Source organism: Trachypithecus francoisi, unplaced genomic scaffold, assembly GCF_009764315.1.
Source record: "Trachypithecus francoisi isolate TF-2019V2 unplaced genomic scaffold, Tfra_2.0 Contig01440, whole genome shotgun sequence".
Classification (NCBI taxonomy): Eukaryota; Metazoa; Chordata; class Mammalia; order Primates; family Cercopithecidae; genus Trachypithecus; species Trachypithecus francoisi.
Window position 1 is genome coordinate 15,688,623 of NW_022681431.1, and position 17,128 is coordinate 15,705,750.

General features: G+C 43.3%; 2 protein-coding genes across 7 annotated transcripts in view; one reads left to right on the forward strand and one right to left on the reverse strand.

Annotated features, from left to right (window-relative positions):
* The window catches only part of NUGGC (nuclear GTPase, germinal center associated), a 70,642-nt gene extending 58,781 nt beyond the window's left edge, over positions 1-11,861 (reverse strand). For 2 of the 5 annotated variants that reach the window (XM_033229390.1, XM_033229383.1), the window contains exon 1: positions 11,774-11,856. The gene's annotated coding sequence lies outside the window, so the exon portion shown is untranslated. Of the gene's footprint in view, positions 1-5,967; positions 6,247-11,732 lie in introns of those variants that run through there. The other 3 variants (XM_033229385.1, XM_033229384.1, XM_033229389.1) reach the window with 3 other exon arrangements.
* The window catches only part of ELP3 (elongator acetyltransferase complex subunit 3), a 117,731-nt gene continuing 112,381 nt past the window's right edge, over positions 11,779-17,128 (forward strand). Inside the window, exons 1-2 of one of the 2 annotated variants that reach the window (XM_033229391.1) lie at positions 11,779-12,025; positions 15,970-16,069. In XM_033229391.1, coding sequence (XP_033085282.1) covers positions 12,007-12,025; positions 15,970-16,069 — 119 coding nt within the window. In that variant the 5' untranslated portion in view covers positions 11,779-12,006. The remainder of the gene's footprint in view (positions 12,026-15,969; positions 16,070-17,128) is intronic. The other variant, XM_033229392.1, reaches the window with a different exon arrangement.

Genomic DNA, 17,128 nt, shown 5'->3' on the forward strand with positions numbered 1-17,128 from the left:
ATCTATGGTTTCCGTATACAAGTAATGTGTGAACTCTAACTGAAATTTGGAATAATTGGAAATTATGTGGATTTGGTTGTAGTGGATTGGGCTTCAAATTCCTTTGGCCAATGTTCAAAGACTGGCGTGAAGGGATCATTTGATGACCAAACAAAAACACTGGCAAGTGGAAAGGGATCATTTGCAAAAAGGCTAAGCGGACAGAAGAAAATAAACACCAAGTACTTAAAAAGGAACAGCGATAAACAAATGGGGGTAGTTTGGTACAGACATTCAGTATATAGTTATTGGGTTGAACTAAATGATGAGGTGGGAAGAACATTAGGCTAGAAATCAGGTGTGGAAGTTTCCAGCTCCAGCTTTGCCGCCAATCAATAAAGCTGGAGGACTTCAGACAAGTCGTTTTATCACCCTGACCTCAGGTTTCCCAGGTGTAAGGCAAAGACTGAACTAGTCCTTAAAGTGTGAGTGTTCTCTGATTTAGATAGGTGGTAAAAAGATGAAAATTCTCATTTTGAAAATGTTACTTGTTATTGAAACCAAGACCGTACCAATGATTAGGGATTCCGTGTGGCCAAGAGCAGTACACCGAGAGCACTGTGATTTCAAGTGCATTATATTAAGGAGAAAATGAGCCATAGGAGTATAGTCCTTCTTCAAATCATCCTGCAGTCTATTTCCCCCCAAAGGGAAGGAATGGTGGTGTTCACTGTGAAAATTTGGTTTCTGTGGAGAAGCAATTGGTAACAGTCCAAATGTATTGCTCAGATAGGCAAAGTTCTGCCTGTGTGGTTTATTTTGCTTGTATTTCAGCTATGTGGTTAGCACTGAAGTTTTGCTTTTAGTGCTTATTTACATTCCTGTGCACTGAACCGAAGAATAGCATCTTTTAAATAAGATTGTGGACATTCAGCTAGATATAGGAAGGTCACACAGAACTGGTTTCCTGATAAATAATTGTAACTTTTCACAGTTACTCTTGCTTCTCTCCCTCTCCTTTTCTTCTGTTTGTTTTTTGCTTATTGTCTTTTTCTTACAGGAATATCACAGAGGCAACACAAATGCAGGTCATTCCTGTACTAGAACGGCTGCATATCATGGCATTGAATAAAGAATGCGGGCTGGGTGTGGTGGCTCACGCCCGTAATCCCAGCCCTTTGGGAGGCTGAGGCAGGTGGATCACGAGGTCAGGAGTTCGAGACCAGCATGACCTGCATGGTGAAACCCCCATCTCTACTAAAAATACAAAAATTAGCCAGGTGTGATGGCACGCGCCTGTAATCCCAGCTACTCACGAGGCTGATGCAGGAGAATTGCTTGAATCTGGGAAGCAGAGGTTGCTGTGAGCTGAAATCACGCCACTGCCAGCCTGGGCAACAAAGTGAGACTCTGTATCAAAAAAAAAAAAAAAGAATGCAAGGGCCCCTTCTTCTACAGATCCAGACCCTGAGGACCAGGAAGGGGAAGAAACTTGTCCAAGGTCACATAGTAAGGTTATGGCAATGAGGGCTGAAACTCAGGTTTCCTGACTCCAAGTTCAATGTTCTTTTCATCACATTCAGCACCTCTAATAGGCACTATTTAAACAAGCCCCCTGGAGCTCAGGCATAGGGGAATGGAGGAAGTGGTGCCCACAAAGGAGGGTTCCCTCAAACGCATAGCAAAGGCATTTCATGAGAAGGAAGGCTGTTGAGTGGGGAGAGTAGCAACTTTGTATGCAGGAACTCAAGCTGAAGCCACTGCCTGCAAACTGCTTTTTTGTTTTTTGTTTGTTTTGTTCTTTTTTTTTTTTTTTTTTTTTGGGATGGGGTTTTTGCTCTATTGCCCAGCCTAGAGTGCAGTGACACATGATCTCAGTTCACTGCAACCTCCACCTCCCAGGTTCAAGCAATTCTCCTGCCTCAGCCTCCTGAGTAGCTGGGATTATAGGCACCTGCCATCATGCCTGGCTAATTTTTGTATCTTTAGTAGAGACGAGGTTTCACCATGTTGGCCAGGTTAGTCTTGAACTCCTGACCTCAGGTGATCTGCCCACCTTGGCTTCCCAAAGTGCTGGGATTACAAGCGTGAGCCACCACATCCAGTCTTACTGCCTGCAAACTCAAAGACACCCTCAGAAGTAAAACAAGCCAGAGAGAGACGAGAGAGAGAGAGAGAGACTATCAGAGGAGTACATTTTCACTGCATTTTTTCTGTGTTCAATGCAAAATTCAATGTGTTTATTACAAATGACAAATGTCTTTTTCTTTTCCCCTAATTATTCTCCTTAGGCAGAATCTCATTTCACCCTACCTTGCCTCGCATCATTAACCCTTGCCAAAACTATTTACTTACTTAAATTTAAATACTTAAATTAGCACAGTTTCTCAAAGGGGCATTCTGGTCATTAACATTGGTTTACTCTCTACTTTTAATAAATATGGGAAGTGCTTGGTACATAGCAAGCACTAAATAGTCTGTTGAATGAATGATGGTAGATATAATTTTTTGAGATCTGTCTATATCTAGATATAGATATATAACTTAGATGGTAAGATTAAGAATAGCAGGAATTATATTTATTATTTTATTTACTCATCCATTCATTCAACAAATATTTGTGAGTACCTATGGTGTACCAGGTACCGTTCTAGATACTGCGGGTACAGCAGGGAACAATATAGGCACGGTATCTGCAAACAAAGGGCTTCCATATTCCAGATGTGAATGGTGGAGTGAGAATTACTAGGGATTTGGAGTCAGAATGCCTGGATTTTTGCTCCTGCTCCCACACTTCAGTACAACACAGAGCAAATCACCTGATCTCTCTGAGCCTCTATTTCTCCAAATAGAGGATAGAATTGGTTAAAAAAAAAAAAAAAAAAACTTTATCAAGAGTTAATTGGCCGGGCGCAGTAGCTCATGCCTGTAATCCCAGCACCTTGGGAGGCCAAGGTGGGCAGATCACGTGAGGTCAGGAGTTTGAGACCAGCCTGGCCAACATGGTGAAACCCTGTTTCTACTAAAAATACAAAAATTAGGGCTGGGCGCAGTGGCTCACGCCTGTAATTCCAGCACTTTGGGAGGCCGAGGCAGGCGGATCATGAGGTCAGGAGATGGAGACCATCCTGGCTAACATGGTGAAACCCCGTCTCTACTAAAAATACAAAAAATTAGCCGGGCGTGGTGTGGTGGCGGGTGCCTGTAGTCCCAGTTACTTGGGAGGCTGAGGCGGGAGAATGGCATGAACCCAGGAGGCGGAGCTTCCAGCAAGCCGAGATCACGCCACTGCACTCCAGCCTGGGCAACAGAGCCGGACTCCATCTCAAAAAAATAAACAAACAAATAAATATATATATATATATATACACATTCATAAATTAGCCGGGTATGGTGCTGCATGCCTGTAATCCCGTAATCCCAGCTACTTGGAGGCTGAGGCCAGAGAGTCGCTTGAAGCCAGGAAACAGAGGTTGCAGTGAGTCAAGATCGCACCACTGCACTCTAGCCTAGGCAACAGAGCAAGACTCCATCTCAAAAAAAAAAAAAAAAATGAAAGAGTTTGTTGTGAGAATTAAATGTGATAATGAATGCAAAATTGCTCTACAGGCACTTATGCATCTGTAAAAATGTTATTTTTTTAATATTTTGTGAAAATAGTTAAACTAGAAATGAGTACCAGTATCATCCAGGCCACGTCTGTTAGTCTTTGGGGAACAAATGCCACCTTAGCTGAGATCCTGACTCCCATTCTTGTCTCCACTGATTAAGCACATTGAGCATGCTCTACCATCTTCCTTAAAGAATCTTTGATTAGCTGGGTGCAGTGGCTCACATCTGTAATTCTAACATTTTGGGAGGCCAAGTCGGGCAGATCGCAAGGTCAGGAGTTTGAGACCATCCTAGCTAACACGATGAAACGCCGTCTTTACTAAAAATACAAAAAATTAGCCAGGCGTTGTGGCACACACCTGTAGTCCCAGCTACTCTGGAGGCTAAGGCAGAGGAATCGCTTGAACCCGGGAGGCAGAGGTTGCAATAAGCCGAGATCATGCCACTGCACTCCAGCCTGGGCGACCGAGTGAGACTCCGTCTCAAAAAAAAAAAAAGAATCTTTGGTCAAGTTTTTTCGTGCTCTCACAAGAAGGCGAGCTCAAGAATGAAAGAAGGAAGAGGAGGAGACTATTAATGAAATGATAGAATGTTGATGAAATTTAGAATTTATTTCCTTTCTCTTTGAGTTTGGGTTTAGGTTTAAGTAACTTTGGTGTTGGCAACATTTCCTAACCACCTTGTTGGCCACTGCACTGCTCTTCCAAATAGGGATGTCCCAGGAGGGCAGTTTAAACACATTAGCTCAGAAGCAAAAGTGAAACAAGGGCCTCCAAATCTCTAAAGGAAAAGAGATATGTTTTCAGCATTAACACATCGGCTAATGTGTTCAGCATCAGAAGTGTGGACACCAGAAGCAGTCATAGCAGAAGCCAGGCTTTGGGATGACATGTTTTTCTCCATCTTTCTTCCCTAGGTAAAGAGGTAAGCAAAACAAGCAGATATTTTCATAACGTATTTTAGCAGATTCTAGCGAAGCGAATTTGAATCTTCTCATATTGCTCTCCCAAGCTTGTTAAAGCTAATGAGGCATAAGATGACACTTTCCTCCTTATCAGGAATTCATACATCTGCCAGTAATTTCTGCAATAGCTGTTTTCTTTTGGGAGGAATGATTAATGACTTGCCTAAGATCACATTGTTCAGTAAAATTCAAACTAAAACCTGATTCCCCCCATTTCTAGCCCACTGGCCTTTTTACATAGCCTTAAAATTCACTTAAACAGCCTGGGCATGGTGGCTCACGCCTATAATCCTAGCACTTTGGGAGGCTGAGATGAGAGGATCCCTTGAGTCCAGGAGTTTGAGACCAGCCTTGGCAAAAAAGCAAGACCCTCATCCCTACAACATTTTTTTTAAAAAAGTAGCTGGGCGTGGTGGCATGCATTTGTAGTCCCAGCTATTCAGGAGGCTAAGGCAGGAGGATTACTTGAGCTAGAAGGTCAAGACTGCAGTGAGCCATGTTCACACCACTGCACTCCAGCCTGGGTAACAGAGCGAGGCCTTAAAAACAAACAAACAAAACCCCCAAATTCACTTAAGCAAACAGAAAAGTAGTTTTTCCCTCAAGAAAGTATTTCCCTCAAGAAATAACTTGCTTTAAGAAAATCAAATGAGAGAGAAGAGATAAATGTCCCATATACAGAAGAATTCCAAATAATTTACCTAGCTACTCCATCCTCAAGGAGGTAGAACAAAACTCCCTGCTCCCTAGGTAAGTGCTGTGCATAGCAACTTCTTTCCAAAGAGAACAGGGCAGAGATTAGAGCAGGGAAAGGGTCACTTTATAGCAGAGAAACCACACAAGCATTGCCTCCGCCAGGTGGTCAAGGTCAACACCAACAGTCCTAAATCATGTTGACGATGTTGTCCCTTGATATGATGTGATGAGAACAGCACTTAAACTCTGTGACTCCTTCCCCAAAACCTGTAACTCCAGTCTAATCATGAGAATAACCTCAGACAAATGCCAATAAAAGAAGCCTACAAAATACCCAACGAGTACACCTCAAAACCACCAAAAAGTCTGAGAAACAACATTACAGCTAAGAGAAGCCTAAGGGAACATAACTAAATGTAATGTGCTATCCTGAATAGGATTCTACAGTAGAAAGCAGACGTTAGATAAAAACCAAGAATCTGAATCAAGTACAGACTTTAATTTAACAATAACATATCAGTATGTGTTCATCAGTTGTAACAAATGTACCACACTAATATAAGATAATAGGGGAAGTTGGGTGGGAATTACATAGGAATGCTCTAAACTATCTTCTCAGTATTTCTGTAAACTCAAAACTGTTCTAAAAATTAAGGTCCATTTTTAAAAAATCAACCACAAGTTACAGTATAAATTACATAAAAGAAACAACTTACCAGATGTCACTGAACAGAAAACAAAAAGTTCTGCTTTGGTTATAGGAGTCCACAGAGGAGATGGTGGCAGCTTCTCCTTGGTTCAGGTATTTGGAACCAGCTGGGGTACGCAGCCCTTTGGGCCACAATCGCAAAGCCACGTTTACAGAACAGAAGTGAAACTGACTTGCCATCAGGGAGCTATTTATCATGGTCTCCTCCCACAGATACTGATTTATGCTGTCTTCTTTCACTGAAATCTACATTTGCCAGGGGTGGTGGCTCACTCCTATAATCCCAGCACTTTGGGAGGCCAAGGCAGGCAGATCACTTGAGGTCAGGAGTACAAGAGCAGCCTGGCCAACATGGTGAAACCCCATCTCTACTAAAAAAAAAAAAAAAAAAAAAATTAGCCAGGTGTGGTGGCAGGACCCTGTAATCCCAGCTACTCAGGAGACTGAGGCAAGAGAATTGAGCCTGGGAGGTAGAGGTTGCAGTAAGCCGAGATTGCGCCACTGCACTCCAGCCTGGGTGACCGAGCAAGACTCCATCTCAAACAAACAAAACAAAATCTAAATGGTACATGAAATGGGGATCTTGCATCCTTCTCTGCCATATTCCTACAAGTAGGCAGATCTGTCTTTTTTCCTTTCCAGATGCATCGCTGCGTCCCTCCACAGCATCCTTTCCCTGAGGGTGAACACTATTCAGATGACTGGCTCACTGGAGCAGATAGGAAAAATGCCCCAGTTCCGAGAGAGACAAAGCACTGGCTCCCAGACACCCAACTATAAGACATGACTGGGAGAGATGGAGGCTATGAGATAATAAATATAAACTTATTCTTGACCCAAAGTCTTAAAATTCACCAAAAATAACATCTGCCAAAAATAAAACAACACTGGATTGTTTGAGAGTATAAATGAGTGATATACTGCTTTACATCTCTTTCTGGAACTTAAATTTTAAATCCGTATATTTTTATTTTATTTCTTTATTTATTTAGAGACAAGGTCTTGCTCTGTCACCCCCAGGCTGGAGTGCAGTGGCACGATCATAGCTCACTGCAGCCTCGACCTCCCAGGCTCAAGCCATCCTCCCACTTCAACCTCCTGGGCAGCTGGGACCACAGCCATGTGCCATCATGCCCGTCTAATTTTAAATTAAATAAACCCAGAAAACAAAAATTTTAAAGTACTGTCCAGGAGAGAAGAAACTAAAACTCACTCCAAATACAGGGAGAAAGCTGTTCCTTGAACCCTCAGCTTCAGGGTGTAACTTTTTTTTTCTTTTGGTGAGACAAAGTCTCGCTCTGTCACCCAGGCTAGAGTGCAGTGGCATGATCTCAGCTTACTGTAACCTCTGCCTTCTGGGTTCAAGAGATTCTCCTGTCTCACCCTCCTGAGTAGCTGGGATCACAGAGGTGCACCACCATGCCTGTTTTTTTTTTTTTTTAAATTTTAGTAGAGACAGGGTTTCACCATGTTGGCCAGGCTGGTCTTGAACTCCTGACCTCATGTGATTCGCCCACCTTGGCCTCCCAAAGTGCTGGGATTACAGGCGTGAACTACTGTGCCAGGCCAAGGGTGTATGCTACCTCTAAAAGCCAACTCAGTCATTACCAAGACGACCCTCAGTACTCTAGGTATATATTTAGTCCGAAGAAGGGATTCAGAAGGTAAAGAGGTCAGAACAGGGAAAGAATTTAAGATAAATGTTTAGACTGTGGTCTTAAAAACTGCTTTGAACTTTTGGCAAGATGATGTCCCTCCTCCATAAGAAAACCACAGAAACAGCAAGCTAAAGTTCAGAGCAAAGAAAATCAGCACAAATGCCACCCTGGGTGCTGAGTCTTATACTGATCTCTAGGCAAAATCACACCTTACACTTAACATTCATGTCACGCGTGCTCAGCTCTCCCTCTACTGGCTATTTATTAGCTTCAACAATTCACCACAAATGCTACTAAATTACTTAATTACTAAAATTAATTTTGAGCATGTTTAAAGCTTCCTGGGGCCAGGCACAGTGGCTCACGCCTGTAATCCCAACATTTTGAGAGGCCGAGGTGGACGGATCACCTGAGGTCAGGAGCTCGAGACTAGCCTACCCAACAGGGTAAAACCCCATCTCTACTAAAAATACAAAAATTAACTGGGCATGGCGGCACACACCTGTAGTCCCAGCTACTCAGAAGGCTGAGGCAGGAGAGTTGCTTGAACCCGGGAGGCAGAGGTTGCAGTGAGCGAAGATCAGGCCACTGCACTCCAGCCTGGGTGACAGAGCGAGACTCCATCTCAAAAAATAAAAATTAAAGCTTCCTGGGTTCCTTTGTTTGCTTGTTTGTTTTAGACAGGATCTCACTCTGTCACCCAGACTGAAGTGTAGTGGCGTGATCACGGCTCACTGCAACCTTGACCTCCTGAGCTCAAGTGATCCTCCCACCTCAGCCTCCCAAGCAGCTGGGACTACAGGCATGTGCCACCACACTTGGCCTAAAAAAAAAAAAAAAAAAAAAAACTTTAGTAGAGATGAGGTCTCCTTATGTTACCCAGGCTGGTCTCAAACTCCTGAGGTCAAGCGATCCTCCCATCTCAGCCTCCCAAAGTGTTGGGATTACAGGTATAAGCCACCAGGCCCAGCCTCTGGGGTTCTTCATGGTAGTCCTTGGCACCTGCTATTGGACACCTGAATGCTAGGCCTGTTAGATGTTTCTCCATTCTCTCAGGCTGAATTTCCATTGAACTTACAGAAGCAATGAGAACGTCAACAGAGCGTCATCATCACACCCAACCACCTATCCAGTGCTCTGCCCTCCAGCCTGTTACTAGATGAACTATCCATGCACCCATTAAAGGCCAATCCCTTCTCTGTGCACCAGATTCCATCCCTCTCTCTAACTGAAGAACCACGTAGAGTACCTCCTCCTCTTCTCTAATTCACCAGACTTTCACTCTCCACTGGATTATTCCCATCTGTGAACAGACTTGATGTCATTTATTCCACCTTAATAAACACTCCCCTGAACCTCCATTTCCCTGCCAGGTATTAGTACATTTCTCTGCACTTCTTTATGACAAAACTCCTAGGCCAGGCAGTGTCAGCACTTTGAGAGGTTGAGGCAGGAGGATCACTTGAACCCAGGAGTTCAAGACCAGTCTGGGCAACATAAGGAGACCCCCCATCTCTACAAAAAATAAAAATAAAAATTAGCCAGGCACGGTGGCACAGGCCCGTAATTCCAGTTACTTGCGGGGCTGAGATGGAAGGATCACTTGAGCCTGGGAGGTCGAGGCTGCAATGAGCTGTGATTGCACCACTGCACTCCAGCCTGGGTGACAGAGCAAGACCTTGTCTCCAAAAACAACCAAACAAACAAAACCCCACAACTCCTCAAAAGAGTTGTCTCTACTTACTGTCTCAAATTCCTTTCCTCTCAAGCTAATATAAACCTATTCCAGCCAATCCTTCACCCTTCCCATTCCAATAAAACTGTTCTTGTCAAAGTCCACAACGATCCTGGTCAATTTTCAACCTTTATCTTCCTTGAGCCATCAGGAGCATTTGACCTGGTTGATCATTTCCCCGTTTGACAAACTTTCTACACTTGGCTTTCAGATAACCACTGCCATAGTTTTCATCCCATCTTCCTGGAAGTGCCCCTCAGTCTCCTTCGTTGGTTATTCCCTTGCTCCTCAACCTGTTAATAATAAAATACCCCAAGGCTTCATCTTTGGTCTCTTTCCTTTCCACAGCCACCTGTTTCATAGCTTTCAATTTTGCTCACATGCCGATGGCTCTCGACTGATATCCACTGTCAACCTCTTTCACGTCTTCCTGTTCACTAGTCATCAGAAAATACAACAGGTTCAAACCAATCCCCGCCAGCCCCCTGAAACACCTCTCCACCTAATCTTCTCCATTTCAGCTAATTATAACTACATTGTTCCAGTGCCTTTGTCCAAAAGCTTTGGTGTCACACTTGATGTTGTCGTCTGCCTTTCATATTCCACATCTGATCTGTCAGAAAGTCTTGCTGAAATCTTCAAATTATATTCAGAATCTGAACACTTCTCACCACTTTCACTGCTGACTACCCCGATTTGAGTCACAATAATCTCTGGCCTCATTCAGTGGTTCCTAAACGTTGATGCACGTTGGAATAACCCAGGCTCTTTTAAACATGCTAATGCCTGACTTCCACCCCTTGATATTCTGATTTAATAGGTGTGGGATGGGATCTGGGCACTGGGATTTTTCACTGTTCTCCAGGTGATTCCAATTGCAGCAAAGTTTGGGAATCATTGGCCTGGCTATGGCAACCGCCACCCACCTGATCTCCCCACTTCTACACCAACCCCCTCCCGCAGTCTATTCTCAATGCAGCAAATAGACATGCTCTACATGCAATTCTAGTAGGGTACATGTTCCTGTCTTTATTAATGGGAGAGATTCTTAATCTCCAGCCCATGGACAAAAGAGATCATAGATGGGTTTCAGGAAAACATCCCAAGTCCTACCTCCAAATTTTGCAAAATTTTGTGCCTGTTTTTCTGGAGAACGTAAACCAGTGTCTGAGACAGATCTCAATCTGGAGGTTTGTTCTGCCAAAGTTGAGGACACACTCAGGAAAAAGAGACATAAGTTATGGTGGAATCTGTGGCCTGTGGTTTTTCCAAAGGGAGTTTTGAGGACTTCAATATATAAAGGGGAAAGAGCAGGCAGGAGGGGAAAGAGAAACAATGCATCCATTTCACACTCAGTAAATCTGCCTTTTACAGAAGACAAAGTAAACACAGAGGAAGGAGTCAAATATGCATTTTTCTTGGGGTGGGCTGAAGGGTGATTTCTAGTCTTGTCTTTGTCCCCTACCTGTTAATTTACACGGTCAAGCTGGAATTCAACAAAACTGTTGTAAGGTGAAGATTTTGCCGCTCACAAGGAATTTCCCTGTGAACAACTCCTCTGGGAGGATACCTGGGGAGATACGTGGCCTTCTACCTTTGCAACTGTTTAGGAACAGAAGGAAGGCAGTTTTTGCATGACTCAGTTCCCAAACTTAACTTTTTGTTATCGTTGTTGAGACAGGGTCTCACTCTGCTGTCCAGGCTGCAGTGCACTGGACAACAGAGCACGATCTCCACTCACTGCAACCTCCACCTCCGGGTTCAAGAGATTCTCCTGCCTCAGCCTCCCTAGTAGCTGGGATTACAGGTGCGCACCACCACGCCTGGCTAATTTTTGTACTTTTAGTAGAGACACGGTTTCACCACATTGGCCAGGGTGGTCTTGAATGCCTGACCTCAGGTGATCTGCTGGCCTCGGCCTCCCGAGGTGGGCATAGCGCTGGTATTACAGACGTGAGTCACTGCGCCCGGCCCCAAGCTTAACTTTTTTCTTTGGCAGAGTTTAGGGTCCCGAGATGTTATTTTCCTTCCACAAGAGACATCCACAGCTTTCATGATGGTTACCGATCATATGTGCCATTCATCTAAGACCAAGGTGACCACTTGTTCCCAAAGCCTGCACCTTGGATTGTTACTCGATTCCTGCCTGGTCTCTTCCAGGCCCTCGGTTAGTTTCCACAACTGGTGAAAGTTCCTCCTCCTTGGTCTCGCCCATTCACGTTCCCACCAGCCCCCCCCGCCCCGGATGTGACGACCCTGGGCTCCCACTCCCCCTCATGGGAGACTACCCACTTCCACCCTTTTACTTAGACTTTCTGACGTAGCCTCTATCCAAGAGCTGTGTCCCACATTTGTACTGCCCAGGTCGAGCTTTCTAACCCCAAGATACCACTCTGTTCAGACGCTCCCATCCTCCGTCCCTGAGACCCGGGAAAGGCTCGCACCTGAGGGGCCTCTGGCGCCGCAAGCTACCCTGCTAGTCGCAACAAGGGGCGGGGCGTGGCTTTGTGCACGTCGGTCCGGGAAGAGCTTTACGATACGTTGACCGACATTTTACGACAGGCGGGGTTGCTTTGTGGCTGTGAGCTTTCCCCGAGGTCTGAGTTTGTGGCTGCAATTTTATACCTGGTGGCTCTGCTACGGCGGCGCAGGAATGAGGCAGAAGCGGAAAGGTGCGAAAGGGGAAGGATATGGGGAAAAGGGGTGGTCTGAAAGGGGCGAACGCCCAGGCAATCAAATGCTGAACCGAACTTTTCCCGCGAGAATCCGCTACCCAGTCCAGTCGCCCCGCCACCTAGGGTCAGTCTGTCCATTCCGGCCCCCCAGCCTTCTCGTTTTTCCTGTTTTGCTTTTGGAAGCACCCTACCTTTCCTCTTTTCCTCTTTGGCAGTCACTTGGTGTCTTTTGTTTGAATGGCAGGGAAACCTTTATTCCAAGATACGTCCTCCGAGGAGTTAACGTCGATTTAACGGGTTGTGGGACTTTTCATTTGTTAAGATTTGTTTCACGACACATTTGACATGTTAGTTTGAGAGTTTCTTTTAAAGCCTTATGTTAAGATATGAAAAAAAAAAGCCTTAATTATCCTTGGATTCAGTGTAACAGTTGTGCATGCAATTATTCTCATTTTTATTACCTCCTGAGTTAGCATGGAACAATTCCACCTTTGGTTTTTCAACAGGACGGATTCAAATTTGAAATATTCTCTCACAGGTTCTGTTCCTGTTTCTATGCACTCGTTTGACCAGCTGGTCTAATCATGGTAATGGTTGTCAGAATAATAGCTACCATTTATTGAGCCTATATTTTGAAGTCGGTATCATTTCCATTTCACAGATGAAGCTGCGATTCAAAGAGTTAAGTAACTTTCCCAGACCAAAATTATACTTAGGTATGGAGCTGGTTGGCCAGGCTGTATCTATGACCTCAAAAAACATAAAATGGAAGATAAATATATCGTTAGTCACTATGCTTCTTGACATTAACTGCTATTTTTCTTGCAAGCAACAATTCTAAGTGTCCAAGTTACCTTCGATTGGGTCTTGTCATATTTGCATGCCCTAAATCAATTTGTTATCTCACTCTAACTTGCTCCTTCTCTATCTGTCGGGATTCTTTTAGCGTCTTCTGTCACCAAGTCATGTTGGTTCTTACTTAGAAATTACCTCTTGAAATAGTTTATTCCTCTTCATTTTGGCCGCCAACCTCCTAACCCACCTTCATCACTAACTAATATTTGAATGGTATTTTAGCTTTCATATACATTATTTATGTGAATCTTAGAATGGTTTTGTGAAATTTGGATGTATTATCCTAATTTTGCAGACAAGGAAATGGGCGCTCAAAAGTTGTTGATCTCGGCCAGGCGCTGTGGCTCATGCCAGTAATCCCGGCACTTTGGGAGGCCAAGGCAGGTGGATCACTTGAGGTCAGGAACTGGAGACCAGCCTGGCCAACATGGTGAAACCCCGTCTCTACTAAAAATACAAAAATTAGCCGGGCGTGGTGGCAGGCGCCTGTAATTCCAGCTACTTGAGAGGCTGAGGCTGAGGCAGGAGAATCGCTTGAACCTGGGAGGTGGAGGTTGCAGTGAACCGAGATCGCACCCACTTCAGCCTGGGTGACTGAGCAAGACTCTGTCTCAAAAAAAAAAAAAAAGGTGGATCTTTTCCTTTACCACACACCTAGTAGGGATTGGGACTGGATCCTGTCTTAGATTTTGTGGGTTTTTTAAAACAATGTTGCCTTTCAAGAGCCATTTGCATAGTATCCAGATTATATGTGTTCTTTTTTACTTTCTGAATCATTCTTTGTACCGATAAATATTCTTACCTTCCTTAAACATTACTTTTATCTTTTTATTTCCAAAGTTGAGAATATGTAATTCTTCACTGTCTACTGCATTCCATTTCAATGCCTTTGCCTAGCGGCCAGGGTCCCCTGTAATCTATTCTTTACTAAACCCTGTTAGAAAGGTGGATTCTAGTTAGACCGTGCTCTTTCACACAAAGATAGGTAATTCCTATGCCTGACATTATTTGTTCTGGATTGCCTTCTGTTTTGCATGTCCAAATCTTGCCCTATCTTTAAAGATCCCTGTGCCATTTCCTCCATGAAGCCTTTTCCTACTCATTTACTCTTACAGTTCTTGATACACTCAAGAGCTATACAAGTGATTTCCAAGTATTTTTCTCTTCTTATCGGCTGATCCCCTTTAACCCTCCAAATAAATTCTTATACAGAACCTCAATATCTAAACAGCTGAAAGCAGAGCTGCTGTGGTGGAAATAAAGAGACCCCCTCCTTTTTTTCCCCCCTGCCCTATTTTTCTCTTCCCTTCTCCCTTCCTCTGCCATGACCACCACCAGTCCTACCTCTGTTACATAGCCCCTGAGGCACCTTTGTAGAACTCTGAAAGTGCTGAGTTACATGGTTTGGAAAGCATTTAGCCTTTGATTATAGATGGACTTTGTTTCTCTCAAAAATTGTGTATATGTTAGCCTTGCCTCATTAAATTAGATGCAGCGTGCTACAGTGAAAAAAGCATGGAAGTTGTGGTGAAAAGAGCTGGATTTGAGTCTTGGCTCTGCTGTTTACAATGGCTTGTTAACTTGCCTTAGCCTCATTTTTCACATCCATAAAATGGGGTAACAGTACCTACCTTCCATGTTACTGTAAGGGTTCAAATGAGATAAAGTAAATGTGAGGCCTCCATAACTGCCAGGGCCTTCCATCCACACTTTTCATTATCTTTTAGCTTTCTCTACAATATGAGTTCTCAACCCCCTGGGCCGCGGACCAGTACCAGTTCATGGCCTGTTAGGAGCTAAGCCACACAGAAGAAGGTGAGCAGCAGGCGAGCAAGTGAAGCTTCATCAGTATTTGCAGCCACTTCCCATCACTCATGTTACTGCCTAAGCTCTGCCTCCTGTCACATCAGCAGTGGCATTAGATTCTCAAAGGAGCCTGAGCCCTGTTGTGAACCGGGCCTGCAGTGGATCTATGTTGTGTGCTCCTTAAGAGAATCTAATGCCTGATGATCTGTCACTGTCTCCCATCACCCCCAGATGGGACTGTCTAGTTGCAGGAAAACAAGCTCAGGGCTCCCACTGATTCTATGGGAATAGAATTTATTATGGTGAATTGTATAATTATTTCATTATATATAACAATGCAGTAATAAGAATAATAAAGTGCACAATAAGTATAATGCGCTTGAACCATCCCAGAACCGCCCTGCTCCCCGGTCTGTGAAAAAATTGTCTTCCACAAAACCATTCCCTTTTATCAAAAAGGTTGGCAACCACTGCTCTATAGGCAAGAAGCTTGCTTGCCTACAGCTTCCAAGCTGATATGCCACAACTTTTGTCCCTGGGAAAAGACTGGCATTTTTTACCTTGAAGAAAAGAGCTCAGATTGGCCTGGCTTAGAGATATGCCCATCCTTGAACCAATCCTTGAGCTGTGCTTGAGTAGATGAGGTCATACAAGAACCTGTGAGCTTCTGCTGTTGCCTTTGGATGAGAGCGGGAGCTCCAGTTGCCAGAAGCTCATGATGGTGGACAGACAATATTTTAGAAATGCATTAAGATTCTTAGGCAGATACCTGGGTTTGAGTTTCAACTTTACTCCTTGATAGCATCTTTATGTAATAGGCACATATTCTTGTTCTGTCTACCTCTGTTCTGAGAATCACCTGAATTCATGCCTCTAAATGTTCTTTATGAACTCTAAAGTAGTATGCAAATATTAGTAATTACAACTCTGGAGATAAAGGGAAGAGAATTACTTTGGTCCTTTCGTGTGTGATTAGGTTCTTTCTCACCTTGTTTCTACTCCTTCTTGTATCCTTTCCTGTATGTATTTGTAATCATCTCATAGAGTATGTGCTTCTAAAGGGAGCTTTTCCCATATCTATGTAAAGCCAGGTTTGTTTTAAATTAAAGATACAAAAGATATGATCAAATCGTAAATAATAGAGGTTTAGCATCTTCTGAATTTGAGCTATTCATTTGGCATATTTGTATGGTTTTGGAAGGAAAACTGCTACTAAATCAGATTTTAAAATCTTGATTGAATGATATGATTTTTGACATTGTTGAATATTAACTTTCCAGGAGATCTCAGCCCTGCTGAGCTGATGATGCTGACTATAGGAGATGTTATTAAACAACTGATTGAAGCCCACGAGCAGGGGAAAGACATCGATCTAAATAAGTAAGTGGATATAAAAAGATAGCAAGCTTGTTCTCAGGTAGCAGATCTCTTTTACGAAATTATCTAGTACTACTTGTTTTCCAGCTCAAGTTTTGTTTCAGTTGAGAATTTTAGCTTTCTGCCTTGCCTTGTCATTCATTTCTTAATGGCAAAATTGTCTCAGCTTAAGAATACTAATAGCTTCTAACGTTTATTGGGCACTTACTGTATTCCAGACGCTGTTGCTAGTGCATTATATGTATTTGCTCAGTTAATCCTCTCAAAATTCTGTGAGATAGGTACTGATATCAGCCACACTTGACAGGTGGGTAATCTGAGCCAGAGAGTGGTTAAATAATTTGTCCATGGGTAAGTAACTAGTAATTGGCAGAGCTAGGATTTAGAATTAGGTCAGCCATCTCCAGAGCCCATGTTCTTCTGTGCTGCATTGCTGCACATCCTACTTTCCTTCCCTACTGTCTCAGCTGAAGCAGCAGCTTTCTGTCAGGAAAACCCTCGCTTTGGAGCCCCTGATCTAATCCAACCCTCCCCTACTGTGGAACTTCTTTGACACATTCATCCACTTCCTCTCCATAATCATATTCAGCTTGGACTTTCCTACAGTCTCAAATAAGAGTTGTCTTTCATCTCTGCATCTATTTTTTAAAAAAACTATAATATATAGCTCTGTGTAGATCTTCCCAAATGAAAGGGTTCTGTCTCCAACCCTAGGTCATCTAATCACCACGTACAGGAATGACATTTTTTGAGACGTTATGCTCTGATACTTGAGATGCTGCAATATTTTACCCCTTCCTTGAATCCTCATGCTTAGTAAATATTTGCTACAGGAATAAATAAGTAAATAATTATCCTCTTCTGACTATAAAGTTATTGTATTTTACTGATTTTTCTACCATGTCTTTAGCAGTTTTTCTTCCTTTTTTTGTTATACCCCTGATTATACAAATCTTCAATTTCTAGTGAACATTTCTACATCTTACATATATTTGTTGTTCTCTTTAATTTAGCACATCTAAAGCTAAAGTTGCCATCTTCCTTAAAACTCGCCCCTCCTCA